At 42.1% G+C, this 20,476-nt stretch overlaps 1 protein-coding gene across 2 annotated transcripts in view; it reads left to right on the top strand.

Annotated features, from left to right (window-relative positions):
- The first annotated feature begins 363 nt into the window (after positions 1–363).
- Positions 364–20,476, top strand: part of GSG1L (GSG1 like) — a 59,284-nt gene continuing 39,171 nt past the window's right edge. For both annotated transcript variants that reach the window (XM_027801877.2, XM_027801876.2), the window contains exons 1-2: positions 364–750; positions 17,852–17,899. In XM_027801877.2, coding sequence (XP_027657678.1) covers positions 450–750; positions 17,852–17,899 — 349 coding nt within the window. In that variant the 5' untranslated portion in view covers positions 364–449. The remainder of the gene's footprint in view (positions 751–17,851; positions 17,900–20,476) is intronic.

Raw genomic sequence — 20,476 nt, 5'->3', positions numbered from 1 at the left:
ATCCTACGGGAGCAGAGGACAGCGAGTCCCGCAGCCTGCAGGTGTCTCCCAGCGGAGAAGGCTGCGGAGCCCCTTGGGATCATGTGTGGTACCCGAGCAGATGTTCACTTGCTCTTGGTGCTGTTTGTGAGGCAGACCCTCTCTGATCCTGCCAGCGCACTGAAGCACACCAACTCCGAGAGGACGGCCGCACTCCCGCGCCTGCAGCTGCTCCTTTAACATACAAAGGCAGGATTTCAAGTGAAGAGAAGAATGGGAGTCTGGGTGCAGCGTTTCCTTCACTGCTACAACAACAGATTGGAAGAAGCTGAGAGTTTTGATGCCTGGACAACTGGATTCTGAATCGTGAGAGGCTTTGAACGCTCCCCCCCCCCTCCCCCCCCCCCCCAATAAAACAAACCCCTTTGACTTCTTCTCTCAGCAGGAGGGGGAGGGAGGGCGGATTTACCATGAAGACAAATCGAAGATGCAGAGCCCTGCTAGCAGTGAGTCTGAATCTGATGGCTCTCCTCTTCTCTACAACAGCTTTTATCACGACCCACTGGTGTGAGGGCACACAGAGGGTTCCCAAGCCGAGCTGTGGGAAAGAGAAGAAGACAAACTGCCTCAACTACAGTGGGAATGAGACTGCAAATGAGACAAACCAGAATGTGGTTCATTACAGCTGGGAGACAGGAGATGACCGCTTCCTTTTCAGGTATTTCCACACTGGGATCTGGTACTCCTGTGAGGAAAATATCAATGCTGCTGGTAAGTATAAAACAACTTCCTTCCAGCTTGTGTTGCTTTGTGTTTGGCTCGGTGTGATAAACACACAGGCAAGCTGTTCTGTGCTGTATCTTAAAGCAGATTCGCCCTGCAGAGAGAGGCAGGATTTTAACAGTTCTTTTGTTGAAAAGCAACCTGTTTCCAGTGAGGGCAAGGATTTGCTTGTTTACCTGCTGGCTGATGCAGGGTCTGTGCTCTAAAGCCAGCTGAAGCTCTGAGAAGCAGTATGTCCTACCCTCCTGGGCACTGCAGCCAGAGACTGGTCAGTGCCTCCCTTCTGGGAGCTGCTCCATGGAGCGCACAAAAGACAGCGGCTGGTAGTTGTTAAGGAGGTTCTGACATCTAATTGTAATTGCTCCTGAAATATCCCCTAAGACAGTAGTCTGAATGACAGGGAAAGCACAAAGGTCACAGTTTTTATTATGCTGTAGCCTAGAGTGCCTCTTTTCTGGTATCCCTTAGGTAAATCCTGGTGGCTGGGCTGTATGTTTATTGGAGTAGAGAAATCGCAGTTAAAGGGCACAACTGGGCACAAGAAAGCTCATTTCTGTTCCCTGCTCAGCTGTTTACTGGCTGAGAACCACTCAAGAAGACAACCCTCCAGCTTATCAGTGCCTTCATTTCCTTTGCTGTACCCTGGCACTTACCAAGAAATGAAACACCGGAGGGTGGATGGAAGGTAGCAGCCATGGGACTGATTTAAGTCTCAACAGATGCAAACTGACAGTCCCTACTCCCAGAGCTGTCTGGTAGAGCTAACATCCAAGCTCTGCTTTTGAGAGAGCTTTTTTCTAGATTATGTGACTAGAAAATAAAGTTTACAAATGTGACACAGTATGAGATGATGATGGCTCATGGATACTGGTCCCTCTTTGCTGAGCTGTTTCTGTTCTATCCTGCCATTGCCCAAGGAGTAGACCGGGGAGTTGGTCCTTCAGCACTGTTGGGAGAGAGGAACAGTTATTCATCCTACATGTTGTGTCTTTGAGGACACAAGTTCCTCAATAATGGAAAGTTTATTAGACCCTGGTAAAACTACTCTGTAAGGATGTACTATCAAGTTGGGCAAACCTGGGGAGCAGCTCACAGTCCATTTCATCCCAAGGTGCTGTGTATACTCACTGGAATTTTTGAGGAAGGTGCTTCAAGAATTAGTTGGTCATTAAAACTCAATTTGATGTATGAAAAGGAAAGTTCATTAACTCCAACCTTGGGACTGTCAATAAATAAATAGCTCCATGCTGAAACGAGGGCACCAAAGTAACCTTCCTGATGTTTGAAAAAATATCAAAAGAAAAGATTATTTGTCTTACTGATTTGGAAATAAACTTAGGCCACAGCAACTTCACTGGGCAACTCTCAGCAAGACTCTCCAACTTTTTGAGCATCTTAGCTGGAATTAGGACAATCAAACATGACCGAATTTCTGGCAGACATTGAAAGGTTTCCAAGCCAAGATTTATGTGTGAGATAAGTTGTAACTGCATGACTCCAGCCCACTCAGAAAACTGAATTATCTGTGGGAGAAGAGAAATACAGTGATCTATTCTGTACTGGGTAAACAAAGCTGTGCTGTCGTGGGTGATTTCAGGAGATAGCTGGAAGCCAGCTTTAGAAAGTTATGGTGAAAGCAGGAGAGAACGGGTTGTTTCTCCCTCCCACACCACCACAGCAGCCACACGTGTGTTTCATCTTACTTGAAACAGTAACTTGGTGAAAAGTACTCTTCAGTTAGCAGACCAGGAAGGACCAACCTTTGGAAAGAACTCAGCCAGGTGCAGGGATATATTGGCTTAGACAGACAGCTGCCTAGTTCAGGATTTACCATAGGTTTTTTTCTGGTAAGGACAGGAACAATGTAACGGACACAGGTCTAAATCTGTCCCTAAGAATGTCAACATGAAATAACCATGAAAGTTCTTCATTCAGAATACCAGACTGTCATTACGTTGTCATGGCCTTTTGCAGCCTGACTGGTGATCATTATCTGAGCTCCAGGGCAGTGAGGCCCAATCCAACAGCATTGTGATCATGCTTATACATACACCCCCAATGCTCGATATATCTGTGAGTAACCCATCTCATAGGCTCATCACACCGTCCACAGCATGCTTACTGACCACAGCCCTGTAGGTATCACAAGTCATTATGGCACCATGTTGTTAATACACATCCTAGGATGTCAGGAGAACATCCAGAAAATACTGCTAACCACACAGATAGTAGTGTATTAAATTAGTCAGAATCCCTGACTTGAGTGCACTTCATACTTTCAACAGCATCTTTCTTAAAGCTTTACCAATAGCATACTGAAAATGACTGCAACCGCATTACTCCAGGAAAAGTCCTTTCAGTAGCCATTTCCACAGCCTCACACCTCTGTCAGCAGAACATATGGCCACAGCCTATGGTCAGCACCATTCCTACAGCTCCTGTCCTATCCCTGAAGCCTTGCTGCCCATGTCTAAAGTTAAGTAACATGAATCCCACCAGGAACACATGAGTGCCAGTAACACTCTCTGTGGTTGTGATGCTGTCAAAACTCTCCAGAGACCCCTAACTTTCCACATTCTTAATCTAGCCACCAGGTCTGTCCCTACAGTCACAGTACTGTCAAAACTTTCTGCTGTCTGCATTGGTGCAGCTGCAACACCCCAGATATTGTAGTGCAGACACAATAGGACCAGTTTCCAGAAGGTTGATACTGCAAAGGACAGGATTGCAGGGCTTCCAGTTGGCTGGAAGGGCTGGGACTCAGTCATATCTTAAAATGACATTTAGGCTGCAATCAAAAAAATTTTACTGTTCTCCTCCTCCCATTGTTTATCTGAAATGTCTATTTTGATTCCAGAGGTTGAGGTGCAAAAAGCATGCTATCCACTCTGTGCAGGGACTAGCAAAGTGGGCCTTCATCTTGTTGCAGATTTCTAGTTTTCACTGACATCTCTAACAGAGATTGAATGCTGCGATTATTTCTGAAATAATTTGTGACTCCAGAGTTTATTTTTATCCAGCATACCTAGGATGGCTAAAGAATCCAAAAACCATTTAGCACCTGAGAAATATAATTGTGAATCCCCTCTGGGAATAGAAGGACAGGAGCATATATATTACATTGGTGGGTGTGTCCTGTAATTATTTAGCACAATTTCTGACTCAAAAATATGCTGATTCCCCATCTACCAAAACGAGAATGAAGGCTCTCCTTTTCAAAGTGGATTTGATGCTTTGGATTCCACACAGGTGGAGGTACCATCTGTAAATTGAGCAATGCACCTGATCTCTGGAAGGGGATGAAGCTAAAGCATACCCTGTGAGCTCTGCAGATATTGCTGGTCACACATCCTGTTCTGCACTCACATGCTGCACAGGGCACTTGGTGCCTCATCCCAAGCCACAAATTCCTTGGACATGGCCAGGTGTCTCAGAGCCAAGCTCTCTATCATTTAATTTCTTTTTGAGTATGACTTCAAGTGCATATCTGATGTCACACTTGCAGTCTAGGTCTGTCCTTGTGTCAGTACAGGACACCTCAAGATAACAGGCAAGTGATGTATTAATAGCAGCAGTAATAAACTAACCAGTAGATTCCATGACTCAAGAACATACACGTCATGAAAAAATTAACACATGAAGTAGGTAAGGTGGCATACCTTATCCTAACAGGTAAGAGGAGTTTGAGAGCTGGGAAGCAATAATGAGTTAGTTTTGCTCAATAGTGTGTTTGCTTTGATTTTAATAGAAAAAAAATCCACAAACTCAGAGCTTGTTTTAGTTGCTAATGAACAGGCAATCTCAGTAATAACATCCACATTCAGAGGGAAAAGCAGCTGCCTTGATGCCTTATAAGAGTACTGTCCCATTAAATAAATGAGCATTTTCATGTTGCTCACCACACTCCATAGAAGTCAGGTAGATCAGGAATGGCTATGTGTAGTTCTGTTCTTGGAATGATATTTTAAGGGCAGGGGGTCTGTAGCTCTTTGCATGCTCTGTACCACATATTCCTTAGCACTCTAAATGGTAAAGAGGAAATGGTAGAGAGGAACTTGCGTGGTATATAAGGATGCATCCAAATGGGCTGTAAATATGGACATCAAATGCACATTTGTGAAGGGCCCAGAGAATGAGAGAGGTATACCCTGCAGAAATAAATAAATAATGTAAAGACAAGAACTTGCCATACACTTTCACTTATCCAGAGCGGTACTGCATCACCCTTCTCCCCCACCACCGTGTGGTAATAAGCATATGTGATTCACCATAGGCGGCTGTCCAGAGAGGGGGACCGGGGAAAAGCACCTTATTACTGTATAATTAAAAGCAAGAGGAATTGAAAATTCTTGCTGGATTATGAGAAATACAATATAATTGGCATGACTGAAACCTGGTGGGTTTATTCGCATGACTGGAATGTAAAAATTGGTAGTTATAAATTGTTTAGGAAGGGAAGACTGGTAAAAGGAACTGAGGAGGTAGAGCTCTATATTAAAGATAAAATTTCCAGTGATGGAGAAACTGAACCCAGGGGGCCTGGATAATCTCCGTCTGAGGATGTTGAAATAATTGGCACACGAAAATGCAGGGTTAGTAGCAAGAATCTGCACACTGCTGTATTCAAAGACTGGGAAAAAAATGTATACAGGCCACTTGACCCAGCAACCTTAGGACAGTTTTCAGGGAAAGTGCTCACAGCAACAAATGGGTTTTATCAAAGGCAGGGTTTTATTAAAGGTGAATCTTTTAACAATATGAATAATTTCTTAGGGAAGAGTAATGCATTAGGCCCAGTCTCTATGGATTTATAAAAAAAGCATTTGATGGAATGTCCCACTGAAAATTCTTTACAGAAGAACTACAGAGAGGAGAGAATGGTAACAACATGGTGATAGATGTAGGCATGCTTCCACACCAGGGAACGCTAAATAGTCTGAGCCTCTTCAGACTGGAAGGAAGGCACAATGTACAGAGAGCTATGATATTGGTGGGGATCAACTGGGAATGGCAGAGCTCAGACAAGAAATAGTGTTGACTGCTTCTGCAAGCTAAGAACAATAAGGCATAGCAGACAAAAAGAAATACTCCTTCCTACAGAGCTCCCTGCCAGGGAATGCTGTGAAGGCCAAAACTGGGATTGCATGGATGCAGGGAAGAAATAGCCATTTGTGTTACTAACATTATGATTTGTGAGCAACCTCTGACAGGGAAGTCCTTGAACTACTGATGCAGTACTGATATCACAAGGGGAGCACATGGGCAAAATCACCCTATACCCACCCTTTTGTTCTCCCCTAAATATCTGTCATGGGATGACAATACAAAGATAGTGAAGTATGTAGATATTTTGCCTGAACCTGTAGTGCAGATTTTACTTTATTTATTCTAATGGGGATAAATAGAGAGATTGTAAACTGACAGAACAGTCACAAAAAGGCTGTGGCAAGTAATATAAATAGGGAAAATATTATAATGGAGATCAGCTATTTCTAGTTATCCTCAAATTTGGGTTTACGACTGATTCTGTTATTGCTGAGATTAGCAAACTAGGAAAAAAAAATTAGGGATACAATTCACGTCACCTAATCTGTAAAAAAAACCACAACAAAAACAAAGGCAAGATGAATCCTATAGCAAACCTGTGGACATTAGCAAATGTAAATGTCTGTGCCTAAACTGATCGACGTCATTGTTACAGTCAGTGCGTATTTCCTGGGAAGATTAAATTCCTACTCATATGGGATGAACTGAGCCCTGGGATTATATTTTTTCCTCATTGGCCAAAAAGGAATCCATATAAAAAGTTGCCATTTCTAACACAGAAGTCTTAATTTGAAGAGAATAATCCTACTTTAAATGAACTCCTTACATATGCTGAGACACAAAGTCTGGGAATACTGGCATTACAGAGGAGAGATTTTTCTGCATAAGTAAATATGTGAGCTGGTCTGATAGAGTTGCAAGAATAGTACTAAAAATCAAAAAAAAAGCAGCTTTAAAGCACAAAACACTGAGGCATAAAATTCTATGAGGATACAGGTAGTTAGCAATTGCAGGCAAAAGATACGAAACAAGTTGTGGGCCGGTATTTGTCTGTGGGGTGACTGAGCTGCAAAGTGCTGTGATATAAAAGAAAGGTGTTATTCTAGGGAAAAATTAGCACCACTGCGCAAGGTTCAGATAACACCGGTGCATTTCACTAATGCCATCGTGTATAGTTACGGTAAGAAAAAGGGGGAGGTGAAACAGATGCAGAGTGGGATTTCTAAGTAGCTAAGGAAAAGAGAATCTCCTTCAAGAAAAGAAAAGAAAAGAGAAAAGAAAAGAAAAGAAAAGAAAAGAGAAAAGAAAAGAAAAGAAAAGAGAAAAGAGAAAAGAAGAGAAAAGAAGAGAAAAGAAGAGGAGAAAAGAAAAGAAAAGGAGAAAAGAAGAGAAAAGAAGAGGAGAAAAGAAAAGAAAAGGAGAAAAGAAGAGAAAAGAAGAGAAAAGAAAAGAAGAGAAAAGAAGAGAAAAGAAAAGAAGAGAAAAAAAGAAGAGAAAAGAAGAGAAAAGAAGAGAAAAAAAGAAGAGAAAAGAAGAGAAAAGAAGAGAAAAGAAGAGAAAAGAAGAGAAAAGAAGAGAAAAGAAGAGAAAAGAAGAGAAAAGAAGAGAAAAGAAGAGAAAAGAAGAGAAAAGAAGAGAAAAGAAAAGAAAAGAAAAGAAAAGAAAAGAAAAGAAAAGAAAAGAAAAGAAAAGAAAAGAAAAGAAAAGAAAAGAAAAGAAAAGAAAAGAAAAGAAAAGAAAAAGAAAAGAATAACTGGTCCTCTTTAGTATAACATTTAGTATAAAAATGAAGATCTAGAGGGGATGTGATGGTACCTTATCCGTATATATATATATATATGTATAAATATCAAGAAAACAATAGGACTTAAGTAACTTGTCATTGAGAAAAAAAGCGAAAATCCAAGAAGGGGTTCCTAGAGAGGGTGTCTCTGGACTTCACCTCCACAGAGGGCAGTGTGAACAAAGGAAACCCATGGGCTGAAATGGATACTTCTTGAAGTCACAGAAAGAACTGGACCAGGGAAAAGGAATGTTCCTGGCACGAGGAAGCTTGGAGTGAGTCCTGCATAGCTGATTTGTTGGTATCTTAAACGAGGTCTGAAAGGATTCATCTTGGTTTCACTGCCTTGCTGACACCATGTCTATATTCTATTACATGACATCCATGCTTCAGGGCTGCAGTGGGTCACCAGTAGGAGCCAAGAAAAAAACAGTTGCTGACTTGGTGCTTACCATGTTCTCTGGAGGGTTTTATGCCTTCTCTAAAGCATCAGAAATTGGCTACAGGTGGAGACAGTGTGTGAGGAGGTTGCTTTGCTGCCGTTGACATTATTACAGCTTCTCAGTATCTAATTGGTATGTCTGCTCATGCACTGAACATTAAACTGATGATCTAATTTGAGATCAGAAGGGAAATCTCCCTCAGGCTAGATAACAAGGATAGTAACAAATTTTTGCCTTCCTTTACAACATGGGGAAGGTCCATTTCAGAAAAGCACTTGTGAACTTCTAACAAATCCCTGGTTTTTTGCTCTCAGGATAAGATAGGCCTGGCCATAGGAATTTAAGCTATATGATAAGAGTCTTCAGATCTGTTCATGTTCCTCACGTTCACTTTTGCTTTCTTCTTGTGGTACATGATAGCTGTGGGTTTTGTGGTGGTGATTGTTTTATTATAGACATTTGGTTTTTTATAGGATGTTGGGGATATTTTGTGTCTGCAGTGCACTGGGAATTTTGGACTTTAGGTCTTCCTGATCTTGCTAGACAGACTAGCTATATGAACATCTATCATACATAAAATGTGGATATAAATCCCTGCAGGCTGAGACTCATAAGAGTAAAGGAAGGGACTAGGCAATGAACTACTTCTTTCTTATTTGATATGTTTCTACCTCATGAGCAAAAATTGTGTTTCTTTCTCTTTGGATGTGTCTGTCCTCAACCATTTAACCCAGTAGCTTTAAAGGAAGCATCTGAGGGGTTCTGGTATTTTCTCATAAACAGAATAAACTTCAGAGTGCTGGAAGACTAACACATAGGTCCCATATCTCAAAGAGAATGGAGATGCTTACTCCAGTGTCAGTGCAAAATATGAACAGATACATTCATGGCTACAGAAACAAATACAGGATGGGATATCAATCATCATCGTATCCCGTGGTTTTTGAATTATACCAGGATCAATACTGATTTTAAAACTTTCCTTGTATGGAATTAACAGACACGGCTTACTAACAGATCTCAAAATGGGGACTTACCAGGGAATAGGGCTGCTTCTAGCAGCACCCTCTGTTAATCATAAAGTGGCGTAATGCTTTTCAGTATTCTTGTTGGTAAACAAAATGGTAATATAAATCTTTCCTGATCCAGCTTACAAATGACTACAGAAAACAGTAAAACAGTAAATAATAAGAAGCAGATGTTATTACTATGGAATGACATAGCTTGCAGAATAGTCACAGGCAAGCAAAATTCACTTTAAAGTGTTCTAGCTTGCATTTAGCTGCATTGGGGGTGGGGGGGGTGGGGGGCAAGGATGCAAACCATGCTTACGGTGTGGGAAACTGATTTAAGAAGCAGAGCCATTCCACCACATCTAGACCCACTAGGTTTGGAAAGACCGAAAAAAGCATCATACTGTCATTCAGCCGGATTTCACTGAGCATCACCTGGTCAGAAAAAAATCCACTAAATGAGAATTTCTTGCAAAGTTATTAGGTACAAGCTTGGAAATACAGTTCACAAGAGGAAATACAAGCACAACTTTTTTTCACTTGATTTCAAAACGTGGTCATTCATTTGCAGTGTAGTGCAGTGTACTTCCTTTAAAAGTCTGTGGCTGAAAGGTTAAAGTTATCTCAGTTCCCATACCTGAAGTTGGGTTTGCCTGCCTGGAAAACCAGGATGCTGCAACCCAAAAAGCAACTGAGTGTCGTTGGATTAGGAGAAGTTTCTGGAGTTCACTTTGAAACAGGCAGCCTAAATTGCAACAGCTGAGGAACAGAGAGCAGATAGACACACAAATGAGGGAAAAAATATTGTTACAGTGTCACTGTGTTAACAGTGAAGAAGGAATACAGGTTGATGTAGTACAGGCTCTGACATTCAAGGTCCCCTCCCCTCCAGTAATCCCTGTGTCCCTTACCTACAGTCACTTGCATGTGTTTCAAGCTGCAACCTCAGGACTCACGTTCACAGGGACGTGCCAGGCCACCAGAGTAATGCTCTGTCCCAAATCTGTCTTTCTCTCCATTTTGGCACGCATCAACTTTAGAAGTTTTCATTTTCTGGAGTAATCGCATCAGTGAAAAGAAGTTTTCTTCTTTGCTGTCAGTGACTTTCATATCTGCCTGCCCTGCTCATGTATCTCTGGAGCTAGGGCACCAATCCAGTACAAATACTCTGGTTGGGCATTATCTGGAGAGAAACACTGGCATGGATAAAAGAGAATCCGTATTGATCCACAGCTAATAATTGGAAGGAGTGGGATATGATTGGTTACTTACTCTTTTGATCTTTGTTAATCACCAGTCTGAATGGAACTGCTAATGCAGTCACACAGAAGACTGCAGAAGGTATGTCATACTTGTACAATGATAGATTTCAGCTACATCTTCTGCGAAGAGCATCATTTCTAGCCTTTCACAGATTTCTGGGGAGAATTTATAGTCCCACAGATACTGGACTGCTGATAACTACCTTATTTTGGTATAATTACACCCACACAGAGTAAGCACAGTGTGACAGATGGGCACCTGTGGGATGAGCAGGTAAAAACCTTCCTCTTCCTGTTCCACGGTTCAAAATGCTTAAAGCAACTCAGAACTCTTTGTCTGATTTAATGTTTTCCAAATTATAAAGTCAGGTCTAATTTGACATCAGAATCATTGAAGGACTCTCTCAGCACCATTGTTTCCTTGATTCTCCCAATCATTTAGAAAGCTGAACTATTTTCTAGCTCTCCAAATGATAAATGTGTGCACACATCTTTCAGGCCTTACTAAGATAATCAGATGAGTCTTGTGACTTGGATGTGTTTCAATTAGATGTGATTTGAGAGCAGCCTGTGGAGATGTTTGCTTTCAGATACTGTGCAAGATTTTTCACATCAGGAAGAGTTTCAGCACAGAAAATGCAGTTGCCATGGCATATAATCCCAGTTAGCACGAACACTCTGGGCACTCCCTGCTCTGCCCGCACCCTCTGCCCACTGCACAGCTATCTACTGCTCCAAGGAACTGAAGGGGAAACTCCACAGCGTGGATGATACCTCTCTGATAAAATTATTACCATTTCTTTGTGAATAAGTGAATTGAGGCAAAATGCATGCCTGAAATTAAAAAGTGTAAAGCTTAAAGTTTTTCCACTTTAAGAGGTAGAAAGTTTTAAGAGTTTGAATTTGCTGAAAAAAACCTGTAGTATAGCATTCCAATCTAAAAGCAACCCCAAAAGGGAAAAAGGCTGAGAAATCAACCAAATTCTCATGTTATTTGGAAGTAAGAGAAATGTTGATGGGCAGCAGCTATGAATGACAGCTGTTAGAGTGAAAGACAGCAATTGTTTTCATAGTTCAAGACATATTTAGTGCAATTCTGGACGAACTTGTTTACTTTCCAGAAGAAAATATCGCTCCAGCAAAATCAATGTGGTCAACTGAAAAATGTTGATTTTGCAGATTAATACTCAATTTTTCATTAGAAAGAAATCAATTAAATACTCTGTCTGAGATCTGCTTAATCAAAAGTGGAATATTTCACTCACTAATTAACCTGATACAACGCAGCTTGAGTGAGCTCATTAACCTGTATTTTCCCTAATGTAGTACTTTATTTCACTGAAGTTGTGTTGGAGTCCTCAGCCTCGTCTAGGCTGGGATCCCTTGAGGGTTATGTCTTTTTTTAGACAAATACAATGATTTTACTCTCAGTAGATGATGTGGGATCTCATCAGAATCACATGACTCCAGATATAATTGGAGAGATAAAGATTTGTTAAGGCCTATTGGGAAAAAAGGGGACCTTGTCTTTCGTAGGCTGGGAGCCAGTGTTACTAAAAGGGAATGCTGTTTAAATGAAATGTAATCATTTAAATTTCCATCAGAACTGTACTTTTGAACTCGTAAAATTTTATGCAGAGTAAGTGAATACAGACAGCTTTTTCTTTTCTTTGAGATGAAAAGCAGAGTTATAACAGAGATCGTTCAGAAATCACCAGATTTCTTTTAAGTCACATTATTTAACTAGAATATTTTGAAACCATGTAGTTGGGAGACATACAAACTAGGATTTTTTAGAGTTGTTTTTATTCTGCTGCCCTGGTTGTTAATGAGGCATCTATCACTGGCTCAGAAAGGAAAGAACTTGGGAGTGTAGGACCAGTAAGTACAATCCAGGACATCAACTTCTGATCCTTGCTATTGCAACAGCCACGTTATAAACTTAGAATACTATCTTAAAGCCTATGCTCTTTTTGGAGTGTTTTCTGCCCTCTTCCCAATTTCCAGTCTAAACCACCAGTTTACTGAGGTAGACTCTGGAAAAATCCAATCACTGTTGCACAGTGTGGGGTCCTGAAGACAGGCGCACACAAACCATACATTTTAGACAACTGGTGGAAGAAACGGTAGAATACACACGGGTCTCACAAAGGCTTACAGTCAGAGTGACTCCAGTGCGTACAGTGAGCTTGGAAGTACATCTGTGCACTATAGTTTAGACCCAAACTATATGCACCTAGTCCTGCCTCTCCAGCTGCCTTATAGAGTTCCCTAATTGCTCCCTAGAGTTGTCCATAGACCTACAGCGGAATGGCAGCCTGCATCCACTTTGGAACTGCAGCTGAGCAGATCTGTCACAATGCAACTGCACTGTGCCCACGACAAGGAGTGCAGCCCATAACAGGGAAAGTAGCCCAGTATACCGAGCAGACCTGATGGTCTATGGAACCTGTTTGTCTTCATTCTCTGAAAGGACCAAATTTGAGGGATTTGGAAAAGCCACTTCCTTAGCTTTTCCTTTCAAATTATTGTTCAGGCTAGGGAGGTACAGATGTCTCTGAACTCTGCCTGAGGAAGGTAGGAGGAACAAGCATTTGCTTCCAGCACAGAGTCCCAGCTGTCCAAAGTATGTGTGACACTGAAGTAGGACTCTTCAGTGGATAAGGTAACAGAGCAGCCTCACTACCTCCATGGGGAAGGCGAGGTGTCTGGGGGACTGGTCTACCTATCTGAGGTGACAGGACATGTGGGTGACCCCTCCACCGTGTGCGACTGCTTGTCAGCAGTGTCCTGCAGTGCCTCCTTCCCATCCCTACAGAAGTTCTACGCTTACCAGCTCATTTACTTTCTCCAGAACACAGCTCTGCCAGCACAGTGCCTGCTTTTCACACAGCCTTCTACTTTTTCCTGAAATGATTTGATTTTGAAGACATGAGACAATTTTCATGACAAGTATGTGCCACAGACTTGAAAGAGCTGGAAGCTCAGGACTTCCCTCCATGTTGCGAGCAGCAGAAGGAGAATAAAGAGCAGGGGCTTCAGGTGGGAAGCAGGACAGAGATCATCTCATGCTGCCACACCTTTCTCTGTGTCCCTGGCACTGACACAGTGATAAAATCCACATCTTCCTGTACAGTGATTCCTAAGAACACGCAGCAGCCCAAAGCTGAGCTTTCTTCAGTAGGAACTACTGAGGAGCTGGAAAGCATTTGACCTGCACTTCTGCGGGAGCTTCCACAGCTGCAGAGCCATGAAATGGGAAAAGTCTTAATGAGCCTGTCTGAGCAAATGCTGTGTGTGCTCCTAGGCAGCAGATGCCAGGAGACTTTAAGGCCCAGGGGATCTCTCCTCCCTTGACTGTTTGCTGCTGGTGTCCTTCCCAGTTCAGGCTAGGCGCATATTGAAGATGCAGGTGCACACACATGCACATGCACACACACACATGTGCAAGCATGCGTGACACTAGTGTGGCTGGCCACACAGGCCAACCCAGAGAGAGCTGTGCCTTTACCAGCACACACAGAAACAACATCACTCCCAACAGCAAGCTTGCTCCTCTTCCTCCTCTCTGGCTGAGCAGGTTTGCAGATCGCTACTGAAACCTGCACATCCCTTCCCTCTGTAGATGCACAAGCACATCACACTAATGGTCCCTCAGATATTATCATGGGCTGTAAGTTTATCTTCCATACCAAGACTGCAAGACTCTTACCCAGCCACTAGCTTGGGCCTTGGGCCTTTCCTGATATCTGTCCTCCCGCTTTTCGGCTGGTTAGGTTTGAAGCTCCCTAGCAAATTAGAAATACACATAAACATGCACGTAAGTAGTATTATATTAATTAATTAGGATTAATTAGAGAAAAACACACACAATTTTTGGGCTGTTGCTGGTATGAAGTCCCGACCCATGACCCCTTCTTGGGAAGCCCAGTAGAGACACAACTGAGCCCGTGCAGTACCAGTGGTTGTGAGGGAATGTATTTGCAAGGGCTTGCAGAGATGATGTTTCTACCTCACCCTTGGGAAGCCATAAAAGAAGCCAGTATCAAGTGTTACTGATGTTTAGGTGGTCGGTCAGCCCTCTCTCCTCAGCCTCCAGCAGCTCCCTGACACTGCTGAGCTCCAGAGAGCTTCACATACACTGTACACGGGCATTGCTCCCACGTGGAAGTGGAAAGCATTCAAGCCAGGTCATGCCTCTTCTTTCTTATGTGTTACATGCAGGAGAGCACACTTCTTGGCTATCTCTTCTGTCAGAATCGCTGCCACAAATGGGTGAAGGCAGGACTATCAGGGGAATGAATCCTAGACACTGTTCTTGTTGCATGTCTAAACAGCCTTTTCTGTATTCTCTAAAGAGTCTCCAGGAGCCTGGTTATGAGGAGAAGATGCATCTGGAAAAGGGCAGCACAGCAGGATAAACTCTGCCAAGTCTAAAATTAAACTTAAGAGAGCTTAAGAGATCGGTTATACAAGATACCCAAAAATAACTTAGAATAAATCCTAAGAGGAACAGTGAAAGCACTGCTGACATCTTCAGTTCTCAGTGCGATGCCTGTCTGCATGTTGAAGTACGAATGTGGTCTATAAATACCACCAGTGGTTACCATTGAAAATGGAGGAGGGGTTTCCAGTGCTCCAGCAACAAGAACAATGGAGGGAAATGTTCTTTATCAGGAGCTGCTTGTGCAATTCCTACCACAACCTTTAGCAATAAGTCAGGCCAGGCATTAACCACTGAAAATGAAGTGACCTCCTTCCAAGCTTTTCTCTGTCTCCAATCTACAGTCATTTCTCTGTGCTACAGCTCCAAAAGGACTTCTGAACACTCCAGCATTTTCTGTCCATATTATTTAAACTGGAGGCCTCAGCCATGTGCAGCTTTCCTGGGAGAGGTGGGGGTCTGGGCAAGCTGATTTGAGGGAGGATGAGGATGCACATTCTTCCAAATAGCCTGTGATCACGCTCTACATCGGTCCTGCAGACAAGACACCTGCAGCCAAACACTATGGTACCGCCAGCCTCTGCAGTACGCACGCAGGTCAGAAAGGCTTTGTACCTTGCCATGTGTCTGAAACACAGCATGTATCTCCAGCTCTCAGAACAGCCCGTGCAGTTTCTGTAGTAGCAAATGCCATTCCTCTTTGGCTGGCTTGGGATAACATGCTAGAGTCAGGTGTTTGTTAAAATTTTCCAGTAATAGGGCTTCAGATTCAGTGCAGCTTCAGGTGAGAGATGATTCAGTGCTAGCCAGTTAGCTTGAAGTCAGTTTAGAATAAAACTGTGGTAGACGTAACATCTTGCATCCGAAAAGAACAGCCACAATCCCAAACCACAGATCCATATGGCTAGAATGAAAAACCCTGATTAACCTGCTTACATCGCATCTGAATCTAAAGGTCACTCTCCCAATATTCCTTTGATTTTATGTCAATGCTTTCCTGACACACCTCACACCCTAAAACTCAGAGTCTGGATGAGAATGATTCCTGCTTACAGCACAGTATTTTTCATAGTCCACCTGTATCTCTGGATTTCTTGGTCAGGGACCTAAAGTACACCAAGTGTGAAAAGATACTGAGGGAGGTGGCCTTCTTCATGTCCTTAAAAGTAGAAGAAGGATGACTACAAAGATGACAAAGCAGCTAGAGAAGTTCAGGTTGGCTGTGAGGAAACACTTTTCCTGAAGGGTAGTGCAGCCCTGGGACCAGAACAGGAGAGAAACTAAATAGTGACAGGAGAGTCACTAAATAATGGGTGTCACCATCCTTGAAGTATTTCAAATGTGGCTGGGAAATTTCACACCTGACCTGGTCAGGTGTTAGTGATAGTCCTGCTCTGAAGGAGGCTGGACAAGAGACCTGCAGGCTTCTGTCAACACAACACTTCTGGGCTGCTGTGATTTCTGTGATCCATCACTTATCTTTCAGTCTGTCTGCCACAAAACTTAATAACTAACTCATCTGACATTCCTTCTGCTCAGGTATAGACTGCCCTACCTACCTCTTTGGAAACAGAGATGGTGCTTTGATAAGAACTCAAGTGTCGCTTCCTTGTCTTGACTGTCCTCTTGGCCATGCCTGGATTCACAGAGTAGAAATCCTCTCCCCTGCCACGGAGATATTTAAATGTTCGTTTCAATGTCAAGTGGACCTTTTCTTTTAGAGCAACTTATTCATACACAAACAGGCTACAGTCTATGTACACAACATTTTTAAGCATATTTAGCATAGGTTTAAAACTGCAAAAAGTAAATTTAAAAAGTGGTAATAGCAGCATTATAATAATAGATTGTTATTTCAGCACAGTTATAATTTGAATGGTTATGTTTATCTTAATCCCACCAACAAAGACACCAGAAAGATTAACATTTTATATTGGTTTGTATATATAATTAATTACAACTAGGAAAAAATTACACACTGACTTCAACATCACTACAGCATTTCACTGTTTATTCTTTTTTAATGGCTTACATTTCCTAAATTGGTCTTTTGACTGTGCAATTAAAATTGAGAAAAACTAATATAAAAACCTACTCCTATAGCTGTCTGCATCAATTAATGTCTTAAAGGTCAAAATGGATTCTTCTCCATTACCTCTGGCAGGCATGCTGGGCTCTGATTCCTTGAGGCAGGCAGGCTATGGGTCACCCTGGAACATGTCCTGCTGAAGGAGACACATGCACTTGGTGGATGGATGTACCTAGAGCAGAGGAATTGTTTTATAATCTCTGACTGCCTGAAGAAGGAATAAGAAAGGTCAAAACATCCACCCTTAAGATACATTTTCTGCTCAGAAGCACTAGGCTTCTCAAAAACGTCTGCAAAAATGGAGGTGGAGTCCTAAACAGAGAAAATGTAATTTAAAATGATAAACAGATGCAGCAGCCACAAAGCAGAGGGAGTGGCACAGGGCTCTGATGGTCATAGCAAGGCATTTGCCTGCTTTGTCAATTTTTTTTTTTTAGATGCTATGCAATTGCTTAGCTTGCTTTGTGCTTCAGGTTTTGTCTGTCCTAGTCACATGTGTTGTATCTGTTTGTTGAGATGTCTGTGCCCATGGCAATGCTTCCTGGAGCAAGGAGGTTCGGTCACACCCTGGTGGGGCGCAGGCATTGTCCTGACCACGAGAAGGAGAGCAGAAGCGTTGGTGAGAGAGGCCTGTGCCCTCCCAGCACCACCCCTCTGCAGTGTTTTGCGCTCTGTCTCTCCATCTGACGTGCAACACCATTCCTGGCCTTGGGAAAGAGTCTCACTGACCCCACAGGGATCCAGCCATCAGAGATAACTTTTTTCTTCATTAACTGTATTTCATACTCCTGATGAAGGGACTTTAATCCTAAGGGAGAGTCCAGCCTTGTGAGCCCCACATTTTTGGTGCAGGATGCAGGCACAGGAAAATGTCTGCTCTTTGTGTGAGACAACCTAGTGAGCCTGTAGAGAGTCAGGTGGGAGCAAGGACAGAAACACCAGTCAGAGAGAGGAGGCAGAGCAAAACCAATCAACTTCTGTCTCCTAAAATAATCCTTTTCTTTTAAAGGTGAAAAATGTCGAAGTTTTATTGACCTTGCCCCGGCTTCTGAAAAAGGTAAGACGAAACAGTCAAGGCTTCTTCCCATTTTACAAATTGCATCAGTATTGTTTCTTGTCGTACTTCAGTGCCAGGGGAAACATTACTTCCTAAGCACACGAGCACCTACATGTCATCCAGATTACACACAGTCAGGTGAAACAAATGCCAAGGGTTTATGACAGCTGTTTACTTGGTTTATGCAGATCTGTCATTTCTCTGATGCATTTTCTCTTCATTCAGCTGATTTTTTTTCAAGAATATAAAGATCTATATTGTAATACAGACATTTCTTTTCTTCCTCTAGTGAGGAAGGACATGCTACATGGTTTCCTCAGGCCATGAAGACATTTATGGTCAGAAAGCTGCAGTCACAGTACCAAATGTCTTTTGGTGAAAGCAAATCATCTAGATGCTTGTTTGCTTGATTTACCATTGAAAAAAATATATATTCAAGCGCACAGAGACAGGCTGCAAAGATTTTCCTTGCCCTGGCATTGGAGTTGTAAATTCTCAACACCAGTTTAACCCATATTTCAAAGTAGTATTTATCAGGAAAAAATGGGTAGGGTTCAATTAAAAAAAATGGGCAGCTGAGCCCATTCTGCTCCCTGCTCACAACAGAGTGCTCTGCCCACAGCTGAAGAGGTGCACGAGCCTTGCAGTGCCCTTCATACTAGCAGTGGGCTTCTGGAGAATCCAAAGGACAGATGAAAATTCATGTTTGTACAAAGAAGCGGTGTATTTTGTTAGATCACTTGAGACAATCACAAAACCTTTTGGGCATACAGTACCTCCATCAGGTCTGGCAGAGAGGCAGTAAGTGGTGTAAGGAACAGTTGTTCTTAGTTTGTCTGAATTGCTGATCAGCTGGACAAATTGAAAGAGAAGAGCAATTACCATTAATAAAGCAGTAGGGTATTTCTATGAGAGAAACAGTAACAGAGACAGCCTCTGTGAAATTCATTGTAAGTAAACGTAAATAAATTATGCACATAAGGGAAGAACAATCCTGGGATTACTGCCACTAAATGGGCTCTGAGTTAAGTCTTACACACACAAATGGGACCTTGGGGCGTAACCATTCTTATGAAAACACTAGCTCAATACTCAGCAACAGTCAAAAAACAATCAGCTAGAAAACATTAGCAAAGGATTTGAGAACAGAGCAGAGAGTATCCTGTTGCATGAGGACTGTAACCAAAGCTTCACCTTTATATAAAATACAGTGTGGTTTTTTGTCCTTTTTAGTCCAGAACACAGAATGGCATCAAGGATAATCATAGGTCTGGAAGGTTCTGTACAAGGACAAGACTAAGACTTTCCAGCCTGAAGGAGAAGCATGTGAGAAGAGATATGATGGGCATTGATAAAGGCATAAGAGGAACTGAAAAGGCAACTGGGGGAATGGTAGTTCACTGCCTTTCCCAGTGCAAGGACTAGTGGGCATTGCATGACACCTTCAGGAGACAGACTCAAAACAAGCACAATCTGTCTGTTGCAAAGGCAATGGGATGTTTTCATGCTTTATCCATCTTCTGTGAAAGTTCATTATGGTGCATAATGCTTGGTTGCATCACCCACACACTTTCCAAAACAGCATTTAGCGCTTTAAGTATTTCTTTTTGTTGTGTGAAATGCTGTCAGCAAATTTTTTTTTAGTAGAATTTTAGAGTTACTGCACATTGTCACTGTATATTTCCAGACTATTCTATTCTTCCTTTTTAAGGAAGGCAGGCCCTTCTGCTGTAGTGATGTCAAGAAAGTTGTATCTATTTCTGAAGTTTTCCAATAGAGTTGTAAAGCATATTGACAGAAAGAGAGGAGAATGCTCTGTCAGAGATGGAAAATGCTGACCATCTGACTCACAAACAAAGCCAGGATAAATTCCGCAACTGTAGATCGTTGGACACTGCAACATACTTAATCTTAATTTTTCACCATCAGTCTTATACTGTCCAGAGATACTTCCACCAGATGTGAAGAGAAAATTATGTCGGTGATGCCCAATTTACTTTCACTGCAGAATTCTTTAACTTCTTGACTTATTTGGCTCTTTTCCTATTAAAAAGAACCTTCCACTCCCTTAATTTCTTCATCCCCTGTCAGCATTGACTTTAATGGCCAGAGGCTTGTCAAGTACTCAGTTACACCCAATACTGGGACAGATTCTCAATTTTTCTTCCAAGTAAACGAGATATGATAAAACGCAGAAAATATCACAGTTTGAGTTCAGTTATACAAACATATTGTGGTTTTCACAGTCCATTGTGTAACTGGGAATTTTTGGACTAAACATCTTCACAATGAGACTTCATCTTATTCAGTTTCCGTACATATTGTTAGCATCACTTACAACTAAAAAGTGGTTGTTCAAGCTTCAATTATCTAAAATGTCTCAACGAGTACATGCTCCATTACTGCAAAATGAGCACTCAGGTTTTCCAAAGTTTTCTTTTCAGTAGGTTTTCCCTGATCCAAAGAAGACCTCTATCTAACCAACTGTTAAGCTACACACAGGCTGTTGAAGCCTGGGCCTCCTTCTGAGCACATCATCTTCCACTTTTAAGACATGCTAAAAGGAAGCCTAAGAAC

Source organism: Falco cherrug, chromosome 4 (genome assembly GCF_023634085.1).
Source record: "Falco cherrug isolate bFalChe1 chromosome 4, bFalChe1.pri, whole genome shotgun sequence".
NCBI lineage: Eukaryota > Metazoa > Chordata > Aves > Falconiformes > Falconidae > Falco > Falco cherrug.
This window is presented reverse-complemented; position numbering and strand designations above follow the sequence as displayed.